The 16,992-nt window shown below is 52.4% G+C and overlaps 1 protein-coding gene across 9 annotated transcripts in view; it reads left to right on the forward strand.

The window, feature by feature from the left end:
• Nucleotides 1-16,992, forward strand: part of TEX14 (testis expressed 14, intercellular bridge forming factor) — a 47,979-nt gene that overhangs the window by 19,623 nt on the left and 11,364 nt on the right. For 4 of the 9 annotated variants that reach the window (XM_078379310.1, XM_078379308.1, XM_078379313.1 and 1 more), the window contains exons 5-16: nucleotides 50-186; nucleotides 519-600; nucleotides 1,703-1,833; nucleotides 2,526-2,639; nucleotides 2,942-3,065; nucleotides 4,034-4,212; nucleotides 4,608-4,759; nucleotides 5,881-6,071; nucleotides 6,346-6,484; nucleotides 7,553-8,520; nucleotides 8,763-8,845; nucleotides 9,896-9,978. In XM_078379310.1, coding sequence (XP_078235436.1) covers nucleotides 50-186; nucleotides 519-600; nucleotides 1,703-1,833; nucleotides 2,526-2,639; nucleotides 2,942-3,065; nucleotides 4,034-4,212; nucleotides 4,608-4,759; nucleotides 5,881-6,071; nucleotides 6,346-6,484; nucleotides 7,553-8,520; nucleotides 8,763-8,845; nucleotides 9,896-9,978 — 2,383 coding nt within the window. Of the gene's footprint in view, nucleotides 1-49; nucleotides 187-518; nucleotides 601-1,702; nucleotides 1,834-2,525; nucleotides 2,640-2,941; nucleotides 3,066-4,033; nucleotides 4,213-4,607; nucleotides 4,760-5,880; nucleotides 6,072-6,345; nucleotides 6,485-7,552; nucleotides 8,521-8,762; nucleotides 8,846-9,895; nucleotides 9,979-10,790; nucleotides 11,109-12,417; nucleotides 12,522-14,072; nucleotides 14,196-15,211; nucleotides 16,497-16,992 lie in introns of those variants that run through there. The other 5 variants (XR_013538088.1, XM_078379312.1, XM_078379311.1 and 2 more) reach the window with 4 other exon arrangements.

Consider the following 16,992-nt stretch of genomic DNA (forward strand, 5'->3'; position numbering starts at 1 on the left):
CAGAATTTCTTCACAGCTCCACTTGGTTTGACTGCCTCTTCTGTTTCAGATGCTGGAGTTTATCCAGCGCTGCACGGCGCACATGCAGGCTGCAATTCTGAGCGACTCCTTTGATCTGCTTAGGAAGGTGGACTCCCCCAGAACCCTGGTCTGTGGCCAGTCAAAGTTTGGAGGCATCAGTCAAGGGTGAGAGAGCTTTTGGCTGCAGAAGAAGGCAGAGATCATTTCCCCTTTCTCCCATGATATGGCTGGTTTTCCAAGACATAATCACATTAGCCTGCTTCTGTGTAAACAAAATAAAATAAAACCAAGACTGTTGTGGCACTAAATGAGACAAACCACAAACCATCAGGTGCCATGACTGCAAAGCATCGGGGCCCAATCTGATGCATCTTCTTTCCTGGAGGATTTTGGGGTGGTTTCATTCTCTCATGTCCCCCCCCCCAGCAGCCTCTTTCCTCTGCATCAGGGGCCTTGTGAGAGCCCCCTTGTGCTTTATTTTCTGTCTCACCCTTCAGGACAGCTGATAGCCCCCTAAGAAGGCTCCTGAGACGCGGGAACAGCCCGACCCCAAACATCTACAGCTTCGGCTATGGAAAGGTAAGACAACGGGATCCAGAACACAGACAGTGACTTCCCTGAAGCCAAATATATGGGAGGATTTATTAAAGACAATTCGAGATGGATTAGCAGTTTGCGTGGGAAGCGACTGAAAATAAGTGATTATTTTTAAGCCAATCTAAAATTCAGGAGCCGGCAACTCTCAGGAATGACTCAGAATTGCCACAGTTCCAGCCTTAAAGATGTTGTCCGGAATCTGACCCAAAGGAAGGGATTAGCAGAAGGGCTTTGAGGAGGTTCTGAGCTCACTGATGCCGATCCTGAAAGCTGGAGCTGTTGAGCTAGAAGCATCTCAACAGAAGCTCCCTATGGACAGTTCACACACACACCCTACACACAAGCTGATTTCACTCAAAGGACCAGATTCTTCCACAGGGCCCCACCCACACCTTTCTTGCTATCAGTGCAGATAACATAGAAGGTAGGAACTGACCAAGGGGTATCTCAGTAAAAAAATTCCAGGGTAGGTAGCTTTTCCTTTCAGGGCTCTCCATCCTTCAGGTAGAGCCAGTCTGGCCCAAGAGGGATAAAAGGCCTCCGTTGACCCACAAGCCCAGTCACCTTGGAGGCACTCAAGAGTCCGGAGATTCCAGCCCCACTTTCAATCTAAGGATGCCACTCTGGGGCACCTCTTTGCTCAAGAGGTTGATCCCTGGCATCTTCATGGAATGCCTGGGAAAGCATCCGCTCTGGAGCCCTTCCAACACACCGCCAGAAAGCAAGCAAGGTGGAACTCAGCGTCTGGAGACTTCTTTCGGTTGGGGTGGATAACTTCCAGGAAACAAAGACTGCCTCCCCCTGGGCTCCAAGCTGCTAAGGTTCTAATGATTTTTCTTGTCCCCTTCCCAAAAGGGTGGGGTTCAAAACATCCCTTCCATTGGCAGATGGCCTTGAGACCTGAAAGGGCTGTGACCGACACAGTGGTGTCGCCTCTCAGCACTGGTTGACCTTGAGGGACGAAGGAACGAGGGAAAGGGTGGACAGGGTGGGGGCTTCTGCCTTCTCTCTCCAACTTTGTTACTCTCACTCCATCGTTTAAGTGCAAAAAAAAATAATTGTTTCCTCCCGTACTTTGTCTCAGTTCTACCTCACGGCCAGCAAACAGCTGGGCTACCTCGCATCGCTACCCATCATTACGGAGAATGAACTGGTTCAGGCGGATGACGAACCGACCTTCTCTTTCCCTGCTGGGCCATACATGATCCTGACCAAGTGAGTGACTACACCAGGGCAGACCCTGGGTTCTGAAGGTGTTATCAGAGTGCCTCAGCGGCCATTTCCTAAGTGAAGCCCTGAAACCAGCCCATCAGTTCAGGGACCCGATGGATCACCAAGTTCGGTCTCTGTCAAGGAGGCCCCGTGGGGGAATCAGACTTCCAACCTTTGGCTCCACAGCCAGGTGCCCGAACCCCTGAGCTCTCCAGCAGCTCTTGCTTGCTGTGCTCCCATGTCTCAAGTGAACTTCCACCCCAGTCATGCACCGTGTCAGGGGCTAAACGTGGGACCTTCGGCCTTACAAAGCATGTCCTCTTGGAGGGAGTTACAGCCCCTCCCATCTAGAATGGCCGTCGACAGCAACTATTGACCTCTCTCATTGCTAGATCTTGGTAACAAACCAGTAGGGATGACTCCTTTACGGGTATGAACCTTTGAAGCTGAGGTGGCTGGCCTGATCCAGAAACCATGGGGGGGTGGGGATCCCTAATTGGCCCAGGAGCCATTGGGCTGTGGAAAGGTGGACTGAAATCACCCTACTGAGACAGCGGAGAAAATGATGGGAATCTGAAGCCGTAGAATATACATGAGATGTTCTGCTTGAACTTGGCAGTGGTGTTTAATTGGGAAAGGAAGAAAGTACATTGTGGCCAGTCCTTTTTGCCAGCCCACCTTTTCTCTTCTCGTAGCCTGATGTGGCGCGGGAGCCAGGTCACGGTGAAGGAGATGAACACGAAGCCCCACCAGCACTGCAGCAAGCTGCGTTTCTCTGACCTGATCCTGGCCGAGCAGGAGCACAGTAGGTACGGAGGGCTGGCTGGCCAGGGGAAACTTTCTTTTCATCAGAAATGCACCGTTCTGAACAGAGTGCATGTTCTCCCTCCCCTTCACACTGATGGGGTTGCTGGTTGATAATACCAGTCGCATAATATTTCCCCAGAGAACTGATTGTATTGACTTCTATGGCATCGGCCGCCTGGTCCTGCTGGCCCGTCGCAGCCAGTGCTCGAGGCACGTTCTGTCGTTTTGCTCAGGCTAAGAACATTCTTCCTGCCTAGCCCCCATTTCCCCAACACAGACTGGCTTTTTTTTCTCTCCCCTGCAGCAAACTCCGGCACCCTCATTTGCTCCAGCTGATGGCCGTCTGCTTGTCCAGTGACTTGGTGACAACCCGACTAGTGTTTGAAAGGGTTAACTTTGGCTCGCTGTACAGCATCCTTCATGAGAGGGTAAAGGCGACAGGCGATTTCTTGCTGGTGTTTAGGTTTTACCTACAGGCATCAGTGTTTAAGACCATTTGGATGGCGCTCTTCTTTTATGCCTGCATGCGTAACATCTTTCTCACCCTTTCCTCCTCTAGGAGCTTAGCCTAGGCGTTTCTTGTTTTTTTTTTTTTTAATGCGAACCCTTAATTTTATCCACCCCACAGCCCTGGTAGGGAGAGGAGGCAGTGTGAGCAACTGGGCTCAGGTGACTGCAAAGGTGTGCCGTCTCCCTTAAGCGACCTTCGTCTCTGCCACGGAATCGCTCCAGCCCAGGTCCTCCCCCCCCAAAGTGGAAGCCCCTCAACTGGGCCAGAAAGGCCCGGCTTGGGTCCAGATTGGACGCTGTTGTGTTGCGGCCAAGAAACAAGATGGCACAGGCCATTCCCCAGGCCGTCCAAACGGCAGTCTCGTCTCCCTGTGTGATCAGACCCTCAGGACTCTTCGGTAGCCCGAACGGGGCTTTGAATCGGGACCTCCCGGGTTTTTCTCCGGCATTCTCACTGCTGTGCCAAAGGGGGTTCAAAGGCATTCCTGTTTTCCCATCCCTAGTAGCGTTTATCATGAGAAAGGTCATGCCCTCTGATTGCTCTGGAAGGCCGTGCGGTGCCCAGAGTCTTAGGTCAGGCGGCCCTTGGATTCTGCTTTCTGCGTAGGAGCCACTGAGCGATGGGGTTTTTGTATTATGCAGGTTCTGCCTCTGACAATGGGTTGTGGAACAAAGCACTGAATGTGCTTCACGACCCCACAAGGTGGCGGCTTTTAGCTGAAGCCAGAAAAACCCCGTTCTTCTGGCAGGGAATGGCCGTCCCATTTACTGAAGGGGAAGCCTCATCGGTGAACAGAGGTGGGGAGGAAGAACTAAATGCACGCATTAAGAATCCGCGTCTGTTCCTGGCGTCGTGGCTTTAGCTTCCTTCCACTTGTCCCTGCAGCGCTCGGAGTTCGTGTTGGTGCGCATGGAGACGATTGTGCACCTGCTGCTCCAGGTGAGCGACGCCTTGCGGTTCCTCCACTCGTGCGGCTTTGTCCACCGCACGCTCAGCTCCTACGCCGTGGTCATCGTTTTGGCCGGGGAGGCGAAGCTGACTAACCTGGAGTACATGATCGAAAGGTGAGGGGAGCTCTCCACCTCCCCACCTCCCCGTGCATGGATCGAAAGAGCACAACACCTGTCGGCAGAGCAGCCGGAATTGCAAGTGTGTGCTTGCATTCTACACAGGCACCTGCCTGCTGGATGCGGTGTGACTTTGTGCGCAGAGATAATGGGATCCCCTTACTGCACCTTTCTGGCCTCACTCCAAAAACATTCACTCGTTACTACCAAGAATTGGGTGGGACCCACTTGTCGGTATTTTGCTCCCTGTTTTCCCAAAGTCTGTTTTCAGAGAGATGCTCCATAGCTTTCGCTAGCATTTAAACCTTGGATAACGGATGGCCTTTCTGGATTTTGGAGTCTCTCTTCACCCCCCCACCACTGAGAACCCTTTCCCCCCTTTCTTCCGACAGCAAAGACGGGGGAGAGCACAGTGACCTGACGCGGGTGCCGATCCCTTCCCAGCTATACAACTGGTGTGCTCCTGAAGTCATCCTCGAGAAGGGGGCAACAGCCAGATCCGACATCTACAGCTTCTGTACCGTGATGCAGGAGGTCCTCACAGGTACGGGCAGATGGGAGAGGGAACATGCCGGGGGGGTTGGGAAGGTTTTTTAAAAAACACCACCCCTTCCCAGCTTCTTGCCTTGTTCACCCATACTGTTCCTATCCATTCTTCCTGCTCCTGGCTGCGGCCTCTATCAGGAGGTGTCATCCCTCCCCCCCAATAATATGATCTCTTGGCTACACAAATCTCCAAAGGAGCATCTACTTATTTGTTTGCCACTTTGCGAACCGCCGATCAGCTGTTTAAATCACTGTCTTGCGAAGCTTAGGTCCCGAAAACACCTGTTTTACGAGTGCGGAGGAAGCTGTCAAAATTGTAGTCTAGTGAAAATCGGTTTGCGAAGCGGGGACCAAACATTGTCCAGCGAAATTCCCCCCACAGGAATCACTGCTTTGCAAATCGCTATAGTGATTGCAAAAAGTCAATGTCTAGCGAAAAAACTGTCATGCGGGGTAACTGTCTAGCGAGGAACCACTGTAATTCTATAAACCTCATTGGCGCTGTTTTGATTTCTTGACTATTGACCACCAACCTCTGTGAGGTTGTTATTTGAGAGAGTGACGTTGCTTCTGCTATATTCTGCTTTCAGGTTTGTAAATCAATCCTATACAGCAGGATCCCTCCCCCCCCCCTGTATCCACAGGATCAGGAACCACTTATTCTCTTATCCATGGTCTGAAAATATTTAAAATCTTCAAAATATGTATTTCTAAAGGCAGAGTTGCCAGAACTGGCTACTAGAGGGAGCCAGAGACCATGTTATGTACAGCATTTGCTACTAAAGTAGTGTTTGCTACCTTCTGCGTTTTTCAGCATCCGCGCTAGGGCTTGGAACCAATCCCCCGCAGATACACAGGCCCTCTGCGTTAACAAGCCTCCACAAGGCTCCAGTTCTCTCCTTTTTGAAAAAAGAGACCCAAACACCGTAGTAGTATCTAAGAACTTCTTTCTAGGGAAGGAATAGGGTTGTTATTGGGGTCCTTCACCCCACTGGAAGTGCTGCTGAAGGCACTTTCCGGCCCAGATCCTTTCCTTTCTACCCCCTCCCCTCTGGTCCTTTTCTTTTTTGGGGTGACCAACCCCGTTAAGAGTGTGCACTCCGGATGTTTGCTTTCCAGAGACCATTCCCTGGGACGGACTCGAAGGGTCTCGTGTGAAGGACCTCATCGTTTCCGGCCAGTGGTTGGAAGCTGATAGCAGGCTGCCCAAACTCTATTACGACATTGTGAAGACCGGCCTGGAGCCCAGACCAAAGCAACGCACCATGAATCTACAGGATATCCGCTACCTCTTGAAGACGGATTTCCAGGTGAACGAGAGCCCTTCAGTCCTCCTTCAGATCAGTTCATGAGTATCTCCGTTGTTTGCCTCTGGCTGCTGAGAGAGGATCTTGCCCTTCCTGATGATCAGCCAGGGGAAAACATCTGAGAGCTGTTGGTGGAACGGATGGTGTCTTGTTGTCCTCAGCTTCCCTGGGTCAAGTCTCCTCCTGAGAGTATAATTTCTCTGCAGGGAGAAGGAGCGCTTGGGTGAAATCCTCTCCCCACCAACCACGCCCTAAACCGTGTGCTTCCTCCTCAAAGGATTTGGTGGGGACCCTCAGGAAGCGCCCCGGTGAGAATACCGGCTCCCCGGAAGAGGAAGCCCCTCCTGACATAAAGGTCTGCGTGCTGTCCGCCTCGGCGGTCTCGCGCCAGGAGCCGGACCGGCAAGATGACGAAGGTCTGTGTCCTGCTTTCTATGTTGAACCTGGGGGGGGGGCAGTCCCCTGACAGATCAGGACAGTCCTGGACCGGGACGGTTGCTTTTCTGGGGAGGCTGGGAGTAGTTTTCATTAAGGGCTGAGGAAGGGCTAATTATTTTTTTTACCCTGTGTGCCATGGGCCTGGGTCAGTCTCCCTGCCGTAGTTGTTTTCTTGGGAAAAAAAAGAATCAAAATATGTAAGGATCATCCAGTACTTAATGCATTCTTAGTCCGGTTCTGACTAAAAGTTCACATCTTAATTATTTTGTGTGTATTTGGGGAGGGACCTACCTAAATGCTACAGGCCCCTGGCCTCTGGTACAGGGATACAATTTCCTCCCTTCCCCTTATCGCTCCTCCAGCTGTAACGGAGCTGGAGGACGTGGCAGGAGCCAGCAGGTGGCTGTTTTCTTCCACATTTAACGAGACCACACTTTCGTCATTATAAAAATAATCAAAAGTTACACGGTGAAAAGAGGGAAGGTATCTCTTGTCTTGCAGCCGCAATGTGATTTATCTGAGCTTTGGTCATAATAATCATGTTGCCATCAAGTCAATTCTGACATATGGTGACCCTTTTCAGGGTTTTCCAGGTAGAGAATACTTAGACGTGGTTTCCCATTCCCTTCTTCCGGGGACGCCCTGGGACTGTTGTGGAGCTTGCCCAAGGCTACCCAGGCTGGCTGTTCTCCCAGGAGGCACAGGAGTGGGGGAATCGGACTCCCAACCGCTGGCTCCGGAGACCTAAAGCACTGAGCTATCTAGCCAGCTTAAGCAATTGCACAAAAGAACTGAAAGGAATTAATTACAAACTACGTTATTTGTTACAAGTTACTTGCATCTTGTGACTAGATCTACTGCTCAGTATCCAGTAATACTGACTTCACTGGTGTGCCAGGGGTGATTTTCAGCCATTATGGGTTGGGGGTGGTGGGAGTTTAGAGTCAAGCAACACCCAGAGGGACCGAGGCTCCCCACCTGGGCCCCCCCAAATGCATCTTGGTACCCAAGCATCCTCCTCCTCTGACTCGTGCCTGATTCCTCAGTCAGGAGCTTCACCGCCTCCAGGTATGCCGCTTCTCATTCCGAACCCGAAGCGCCCGCCACCCATCAGGCCGAGCCTTTCGTTCGCATGGCGGAGTCGATCCCACTTCTGGAAGCAGCTGACGAAGCCCAGGGCGACACCAATGACACGAACGACAGCCTTTTCAGCTTTGAGATCAACGAAATCTACACCTGCTACCCAGAAATGGGCGGGGAGAGTGGAGAGGAGGAGGAAGCAGGAGAGGCCTGGAAGGAGGTGGCCGTGCCGGGTGAGGGAGCCGAGGCCCGCAGGGAGTCTCAAACCGCTCCGGGGGACAGAGCCCAAACCCCATCGCCGCAGCCCAGAGAAACCTGGAGCCAGCAGACAAACTGCTACGAGGAAGGTCTCTCCTCTGGCACTGAAGCAGAGTCCAGCAGGGAGGAGGTGAGCCACACACCGGAGGGCCACCTGATGGACCAGGAAGCGAGGGAGGCCGGCCACAGAGGTGGGATCGTCCAGACCTCCTTCGACCAGACCTATGGGAAGTGCGTCCTCGCGATGACCATCTGCCAGAAGAAAGTGCAGGAGGTGATCGACTCCCTCTGTAGGACGGAAAAGATGCTGGACAAGGCGGACGCCAGGAGACGACTGCACCAGCCTCTCCTGGGGAGCCAGGAGGAACAGCCTCGCCTCTCTGGTTCCCTCCGGGATCACTCGGCGAAGGTGGACGCCATCCTGAGAAATATCAGCGTGCCCTACAGTGGAGCCAGAGCCCGCCTGTGGAAGGCGGTCGGGCCCCCAACGCTGAACTACATCCCTCCACCGCTGCGCATCCCGGGCACCTACCAGCCTCTGGTTTTTCCTTCTTTCCAAGCCGCAGAAAACGAGAGCCAGAATAACAGCAGGAGCCGAGGCTTCCCGTACTGGAGCGATTGCAGGCCGGAAGCCCCCAGAAGCCCCCAAAACAGGGGCGCAGAGCCGAACTATCAGGTGAGGGTGAGAGAGAGAGAAAGGCCCTTTCTTAATTCACTGCGAGCCTTCGTAAGCTGTGGGTGGCTGCAAAGAGCCCTGTCTTGGTGCCCCCATGAATCCGGTGTGGGAAGGGGAGCGCCAGAACAGCAAACTCTTAATTACAGGCAGCTAATGAGAGGCAGCGGGATGCGACTTTGCCTTCTTCATAAAAAACAAGAAGGCTGCAGCCCCCAGTTGTATCATGGAGTTTACCTTTTCAGCTTTTGCACCCGGGCGTGTCCGTCAGGAGGAGGAAGAGCCCCGCCACCCAGCCGCATCGAGGGAGCCCCACCGCAGACGAAGGGTGAGCGTGCAATTCCCCAGCCGCGCCTGGAGAGAAAGGCAGATGTCGTTGGAAGCGGAAGCTCTCCTAGCTTAATTTGAGCTCAGTGGTAACGCTGGAGTCTTAGCCCCTGAAGAGGTGAGCTCTATCCAGAACTGCTGGATGTAGCTCAGTGGTTTCTGTCTCTGCCTGTGGAGCCAGAGGCTGAGAGTTTGATTCTCCCCCAGGCAGGGCCTCCTTGACAGGGGCCGGACTGGATGATCCACGGGGTCCCTTCCAGTTCCGCCATTCAACAACGATGATGATGTTATCTTAAAGAAGCAGAAAACGGTGACAGCCTGAAGGGCCGTGTCACGGCAACTTTGCTGACTTGAACCCTTTTGTTTCTTGATAAAGATGGCAGGTAGACAGAAAGTAGCCGGAGATGTTTTGGGTGCCGGCCATCCAGAAAGGCTCTCTGAACTTAGCTGGGACGGGCAGCACAGGACCTGCTGTGGCCCACACTAAGTTTGATGCTTCTAGATCCGCTTCAGCCTTCTGTTTTTCTCTGTTCAAAAGAGAATTGCACAGTAGGGCCCTGGTATCCACAGGATCAATATGCACTGATTCACTTATTCATGATCAAAAATGTAAAAAAATATTAAAATAAAAATTCCTGGAAATATATATATTTCTGTGAAGTTATGAGAACTGGCCACTAGAAGGAGCCAGAGACCATGCTACCATATGTACTGTATAGTGTTTGCTGTAATCCGCGTTTTTCAGCATCCACAAGGGGGGGGGCTGGAACTGATGCCTGTGGATATGGGGGTCCTACGGTACTTCCCAGAGTCCTTCTTTAAGACAAGGCTCTGCTCCTTCCCATCCTGTGATTTCACAGAAAACAAAACGTTTATGAACCTAGGAGTGGGATTTCTCAGGGAGGGTGAGTTTCAGAAAGTAATACACCTGTGGCTCTCAGAGACTTCTAAACGGGCCCAGCCCTTGGCGACCTCGCTGTCAGAACTACAAGTGGCCATTTTGTTTCCGTTTTTTTCCTCCAGCCCTCTTTGTACAATGTTTGCCTCACAGGTTCTCTTCGAAGTCAGCGCCGGAAGTTTATGAGTCAGATTTGAGAAGCGAGGAAAGGAGGATGGTGCAGGCAGAATGGATGAGTGAGTACGGACGCGTGCGAGATCCTTTGTCCTGTTGGGGTTGTGACCTCACAGGGTTTGAAGACGGGTTGACGTGCGCGCCCCACCGCCCTCTTCTTCCATATAGAAGAGGAGGGCATGATCTAGCCTTACCCTACTGTCTCCGTGTATCAGCTCTGCCAGGTAGGTTAAAGTAAGCAGGAAAAACTGCCCAAGGCCACTCAAGTAGCTTCTGGGCTAGCCAGGATTTTAACTCACATTTTCCCTGTCCAAAATGGTCATGGCCCACGCGAGTGGTGGCTATTAAGACCCCTGCTATGAAGAAAATGTTTCTGGATAGTATTCTTCATAACGGAACTCTTCCCCCTTCGGGCCTGGACATCCCAACATCATACATGCCCTACAAGGAGGGTGAGAACATCCCGGATAAATGATAGACAGCTGTCAGAAGACTCAGTCATTGAGTCTGACTTCTTATTATGTCACCTTCCTTGCGTGTTGTCCGGCCGGCCACCAGATGGCGGTGTAAGGCAAAGAATGGCAAGTTTGAAAAACACTCCCAGCTGACTTGAAATAGATGTTGGGCGAGAGAACAACGGTCCAGGCGGGTGGCAGAAGAGGAAGCTGGAAAGGCCAAATCATATGTCCCGTTGCCCTCTGAGGAAAGGGTTTCACCTCTCCTTTGACCTGACTAATCGGGGTTAACCTGCTGGATCTAACTGTGCATATTAAGCAAAGAATAACTTTCATATATTATGATCTAGGCCCTTTTCTGAGCTCCTCAAAGAAATCTCTCTGATGATTTTGTCCTCATCACATGACATTTCTTGCAGAAAGCACGCATGTTGCAACTTGGTTGGCTGGTTTGCTTGTCTGTTTCCTCTCAGTGGAAGTGAAGGACATGGCCAAGAAAACGGCTTCCGGTGAGCTTGGTTTCCCCCCTCCCACTGGATGGACCTCATCGGAGAGTGAAACAGAGGGCCCCCAAGAGACGTTTGAAAGTGCTGCCTGTGAGGAGCCCGGCTGGTCCTACCAGAGCGACTCTGAGGCAGGAAGGCCGCCGGATGGGGGCCAGATGCTGACCTGTGGCAATGAAGAACGGAGCGACCCAGGGACGGAGCCAACAAGGTTCTTGGGCCCCCTGCACCAAAGTAAGGGCCCAGGGTCAGGAACTACTAGGGCTGAGTGAGCGTCTCTGCCACCGCCGCCGCCCGCTTGCTTTCTGCGTTGGGCCAGGTGGCCTCACAGGAAGTGACCTTATAAGCAAGGCCAGGTCAAACCGTGGGTCACCAATAGCACAGAATTCCTCATTGCTCCCTTTTCTGATCATCACAACTAAGAGCTTTTCCTCCCCCTCAGGTCCTTTGTAAATCAGCTTGGTTTGTTTTGCAGCTGGCCTTCAGGTGCTAAACATGGGCTCAGCTCACCAATCTGATTTCTCAAAATATAAAAATCTGCCTAGACCCCATCTCTGAAACAGGAGTGTGGCTTCAGCTCTAACGATGCATGCAGTAGGGCTCCCGTGTCCCTGGAGGATTGGTTCCAAGCACGCACGCACACATACCCGACGGATGCTGAAAAGCACGTGAATAAGGGAGTCTTGCTATAGTCTGTTATGTCCTCCTTGCCCCTCAGACAGAGCCTTGGGTACCGCTTGCTCTGCAAGGATGGCACTGACGGGTAGGACCTCCTCAGTTTTCCCCAGCCCTTTCTGGAGAGGGTAGAAGTCGAACCCAGGACCTGCTGAGTGCAGCTTCCACTGTGTCACAGCTGTGTCACAACCGTAGAGAGTAAAGGATATTACAAAACAGGAGAATGAGGAGTGGGCCAGAGAGGATGACACGGGGCATGCACAAATTAAGAAAAAATAAGAAAGTTCAGAGCTCTCCAGCTTAGGGGGAAAAAAGGCAACTGTAATGTGGTTCCTCCAACCGCCATCAGGGGGAGGTTGGGCTCCACTTCCCGGGGTGCCCAGAAACGCTCTGTTCCACAGACTCCTCAAGAAATTACCCACCCCAGTGGGAGATCCTTGAAAATGGCAGAGAAAAAGAGACACACGCCCCCCTCACACGGCGCTGCTGTATGATTCATTTTGGTAGTGGCTTTCCCATTCTATTCTCAGCGCCAAGAATTCGCTCCTTGTGGTCCCTTGTGTGGTGATAAGCATGTGGCAGATCACACCATCAAAAAATTGTAACTGATGTGGCACCTTTCCAGAAGAAAAACGTGTGCCAGGTTCCTACCCAGTTCTCACATAGGGCTTTTAATCACCCCGCATTGCTGTGTCGCTTTCCTGCTGCCATCCGCTGACTTTTTTTAAAAAATATTCTGTCAGTTGGCCAGACTGTTGAGAAACAGCCATTTTTTCTCTGGATGCTAATTTTCACTGGTTCTCTGCCCCTCCTGGAGTCTTTAATCACGCTGGCCCTCGCATCTCACCCGATGTAATTTCTTGCATAGGCAAAAGCAGCCAGTTTCCAGCCACTGAGACGCCAACCATGCGTGGCGTAACTTCACGCAAGAGTGTCTCCGTTTCTACCAGCACAGCTGAGGATGTGTGTAAGGTATATGTTGAAACCTCCTGCGCCCAATTTTTAAAATTCTTATTTGCCTTGAGTGGGTATTTTCAGACGACAGGGAGATTTCTGAGGTCTTGACAGTGAGCATGAGGGCTTCATGTCTGCTTATTGTATTTGCTGACCCTGTCAAGAAATGTAGTGTCCTGTTCTCCCCCACCCCCCTGAAATCTGCTTTATGAAATGTGCTTATATGGTGTTTCATGAACGTCGTGTCCTCAACTCAGTGGGAGCCCTGGATGTAGAAAACCACATATGTCATCCTTCAGTTATAGATCTGTTATTCTAAGAGGGGCTTATCTTATCAAGCTGAGGACATACCGGCCTGATTGAAAGAAAGGAGCGCGTGTCACTCAGCACCAAAGCGTTTCTCCACAGAAGAAATGGTTCTCCACCCCTCTCTGCCAGTTGCCACCTAAGGAGTCTCTGGCAGTGGCTCCCAGCCTTGAATCCCCAGATGGTCTTGGACTACAACTCCCAGAAGCCTTTGCCACCAGCTGTGCCGGCCAGGATTTCTAGGAGTTTTAGTCCAAGAACATCTGGGGGAGATCCAAGGTGGGGAGCTGCTGGTCTGTGGTATAAAAATGTGACCTTCAGACCTGGTGGAACCCATTCCTCTCTCCATCCCACCCACCCACCCAACACCCCATTTCTGAGGACCAGAGCAGGCAGCAAAAGACCTGCTGAGCATCTGCTGCGAGGACCAGACATGGCATTTAAGTCAGAAGGTTGCATTCTTCTCCAGATCAGGGCTCCTGAGATCCCTTGGGGGGGGGGGTTATTTAAAAAAAAATAATTTTTTAAATATGCAGCCAGGAGGCCCTTCTCTTGTTAATCGACCTGACTCTCATTCTAGCAGCTCTGGGAGTCTTGAATTTTGCGGAAGCTGTGGCTGAGGAGGGCCTCCCTGCCGCCCCATCCCGTCCTCGGGGACTCACAATGCCACTTTGCTGAATTTGAAATAAAGATGTGAAATCCGGGCAGCTCTCCCTGCTCTCTCGCCTGCGCTCCCTTTCCCCGGGGCCCGCCAAAGCGGACTGGGAGGAAGAAGCCTGGGGGTCTGCCCAGGAGGCAGTAAACACCAGAAGCTTCACGGAGGCTCCTAAGGGGAGCCAGAGGAATTATTTAAAAGCAATCCTTTTAAAGCAAAGCCTTTTCCACACAGTGGGATCTCTCCCCTTGCCCACACCTGACTTTCCTCCGCTCTTGTAAAGACGTCCTTCCAGAGATCCAGAGCCAGGGCAGCCGTCTGCCCCTGTCCATCGTCTAGCAACCCTCGGCAAATCAATCTCTTTCCCTCAGAAAGTAAATAGAATGGCAGAGAGGCCTGAGAGGAGCTCTGGAAGTGGCTTCAGAGTGGCAGAGGATCGGGGCGTCCCGAAATATTAATAGCAGCCATCGAGGGAAATCATACGTGTCTAGATGTTGTCTTCCTTCGCCCTGGGAACTAATAACGAAGGGCAACGTAGAAGCGTTTAAATAAGTCATCGTCACTTGGTGAAGTCCTGAGCACCGATTCCTTCACGGTACTTTTTTCAGGGACAGCAGGAGAAGCTGGCCCCCTCCCCGTGTTCCTCTCTGAATGAATCCGAGGAGTTTCTGACGCCCGACTCGGAGTTTTTTTTAGACTCCTCGGCGCCTCACGAACCATCCGGACTAGCGGTAAGAGGGAAGACTCGCGGGATCGTGGGAAAATGCAGCGTTGCCTGCAGTGTCGCTCCCCAGTGGCGTGGTGTTCCCATTTGCTTTGGATCCGTCAGGTCTGGAAATGCCTGCCTGTGGATGATGGGATGGCACGCCGAAAGGGAAGGCGCGGAAGGGGAGTGTCATGGGCCCACAGCCAGGGCATTTGTTCCACCCTCAGCATCCAGCCACTGGGTGCAGTAAGAGCACAGCGTTGATTGGGATTTGCACCCAAACTTTCCTTTCAAGATCCTCATCCCTTGTCTTGCCTCTTCACCATTTTTGGAACTTCTGTGCTGCAGTGTTTCCCACCCTTAAAAAAAAAAAAGCACTAATTGAGAGCTTCTGACCGAAGGCTTTCTCTGCAGATCTGAACTGCGAGTAGACAGCCCTAAACTTGGCTCCAGTAGAAAGGGATGTTAAAACATGCTTTCAGAAAATGCAAGAGGGGAGGGGAAGGTCACGGGGGGGGGGGACGGGCAGGCAATACGATGTGGTTGGTGGAACATCTTGTGAATGAGAAGAAAAATACCAGTAACTTCTGGAGAGGAAACCCCCCCCCTTCGAAGAGGCGGAGGAGCCCGAAGCAAGCCAGCTGGTCTTGAAGCCCTTTAGCCCTACCAGCACGGTGCGCATGGGTTGCTGTCAGAAGGTTCCAGGTGCCGTCCGCAGCGTGTCCTGCTAAAGCAGGCAGTGGGGCTTTGCTGGCCTTCTGGGGGTCAGACTCCAAATCCCATCCGCCCCACCCAGCATGGCCTAGGGGGTGGGATGGTAGACGTTTTAGTCCAGGTTTCTAGGGGTGGATGCTTCCAAGGCATGGGCCGGTCCTCCCACTCTGGGTGAGATGAAAACGGCAAGACTTCCCCCGTTCGGATCTGAAGGGCCGAAAAGAGATCCCCGTGCAGCCGGCTCCTTCCCATGCCATCGCCAGGGGCACCAGTTTTCCTCCTCAGTTTGCCCCTTGGGAAACCGAGCTTTTGTTGTTGTTGATTCAGAGTACCACTCTCGGAGAAGAAGAAGAAGAAGACCTAGAGAGGACGCAGTTGTTGTGGAGTCAAGAGGAAGACTTGGAAATGTCCCACAAAGGTCGTGGGAAGAACGAGCATCCCACAGATACCTTGAAAGGCAAGTCCCCCTTTTTGGCCGCAGGGGGAGGACTTTCCAAATATCAGTCCAGTTTTTCACATCTTTCTGAACGGGCTTCCTGTTCCACCTTGGGCTGGTTCTTGGACGGTCTGGGCCAAGGGCCAGCCTTGCTTTAATTCAGTATGCAGAAGTTCAGTGAAGCAGCTGTGGCCACAGTGGCTTTTGAGATGCTTGCAGACGTCTGTTAAGAAGACCATGCCTCCCACCTCCATTACAGGGGTCACCACCACCACCACCACCGCCGCCGTCACTTCAGCCAAACCTTTTGAGGACTTTTAAATGTCACATCGCCTGTTGGCCTCTCTTTCTCTCTCTCTCTCCTGGGTAAATGTGGCGTTCCCCTCTGCTGTTTGTAGCTGGCCTGCCTTTCCCCAAAGCTGTAACACACTGCAGTCTGCGAGGTTAGAGCAGGGGAAATGGCCTCGTAGGAGGCATGGGGTCTCCCGGCTTTGAGGGAGGGACCGTTCTCCTTCCAGGGGTGGTCCAGCCAAGCACAAGAAACATTCAGAAGTCAAACCTCCTCTTTCTCGAATCAAAGGCTAGGAATCGTAGAATAACTGAGTCGGAAGGGGCCTCTAAGGCCATCACATCCAGCCCCCTTCTCAGTGCCAACCAAAGCCGATCTGACGGGCAGCTGTCCAATTTTCTCGTGGAGGCCTCCAGCCTTGGAGCCCTCACCACCTCCCCTTGAGGTCATGGGCTCCCTTGTCGTACTGCTCTAACGGTTCAGAAGTTTTTTTTTCCCCTGATATTCAGCCGAAATCTGGCTTCCTGTCACTTGAGCCCATCATGATGTGTCCTGCCCTCTGGGAGGATCGAGAACAGATCCTGCCCTTCCTTCTGCATGTCTACTTTTTCAAGGATTTGAAAAATGCAGTCCTGTCCCCTTCAAAGCCGATGTGGTTTTTTGAGGGGAAATGGGGATCCCTGTCATTCTTTTGTGCCCCCAAGTGTGAACTGGTAGCCTCTCAACTGTCCCGTCCCTAACAGCCCAGCTTGGGTTTCTCCGACTCAAGGCCATGCCTGGGATACCTAAAGTGTTACAAGCCTTTCTTGAATGCATGATCCCACGGTTTCAAAGAAGGGAGGGCATTCCTCTTTCCCTCTTCGGCGCTCACCAGGCTACCATCCCCACCGTTACCTGAATCTGGGACCACCTTGTTCTGGGCTTGCCAACCTGCGGAAAGCTGAGCAATAGCCACAGTTAAGGGAGTACCTGATGTGGCCTTCCAGAGGACTGCCTGGAAGCAGCAGCAGCAAGAGTATTGGGGTGTGGGGGTGTGATGGGGCACTAGGCCACCCAAGGAAGGCATCTCCCCACCCTGTTGACAACAATTATGCAGGCTACATGTTGCCCCCCCCCCAGCAAGCCGGGTACTCAACTTACCGACCCCGGAAAGATGGGAAGGCTGAGGGAACCTCAAGTCGGCTACCTGGGGTTGAACCCAGGTTGTGAGCAAAGTCTCGGCTGCAGTCCTGCCGTGTGTCCCCTGCGCCACCAGGCTCAAACCACACAGATACAAAGCCTACGTATTTCTGCCTCTGCCAGTTAAGTCTCCGACGGGGGAGAAGCGCATTTAACATTCTCCCCACACACATGTTTACTGGGAGAAGTCTATTTGAAGCACTT

This window comes from Pogona vitticeps, chromosome 7 (assembly GCF_051106095.1).
Source record: "Pogona vitticeps strain Pit_001003342236 chromosome 7, PviZW2.1, whole genome shotgun sequence".
Classification (NCBI taxonomy): Eukaryota; Metazoa; Chordata; class Lepidosauria; order Squamata; family Agamidae; genus Pogona; species Pogona vitticeps.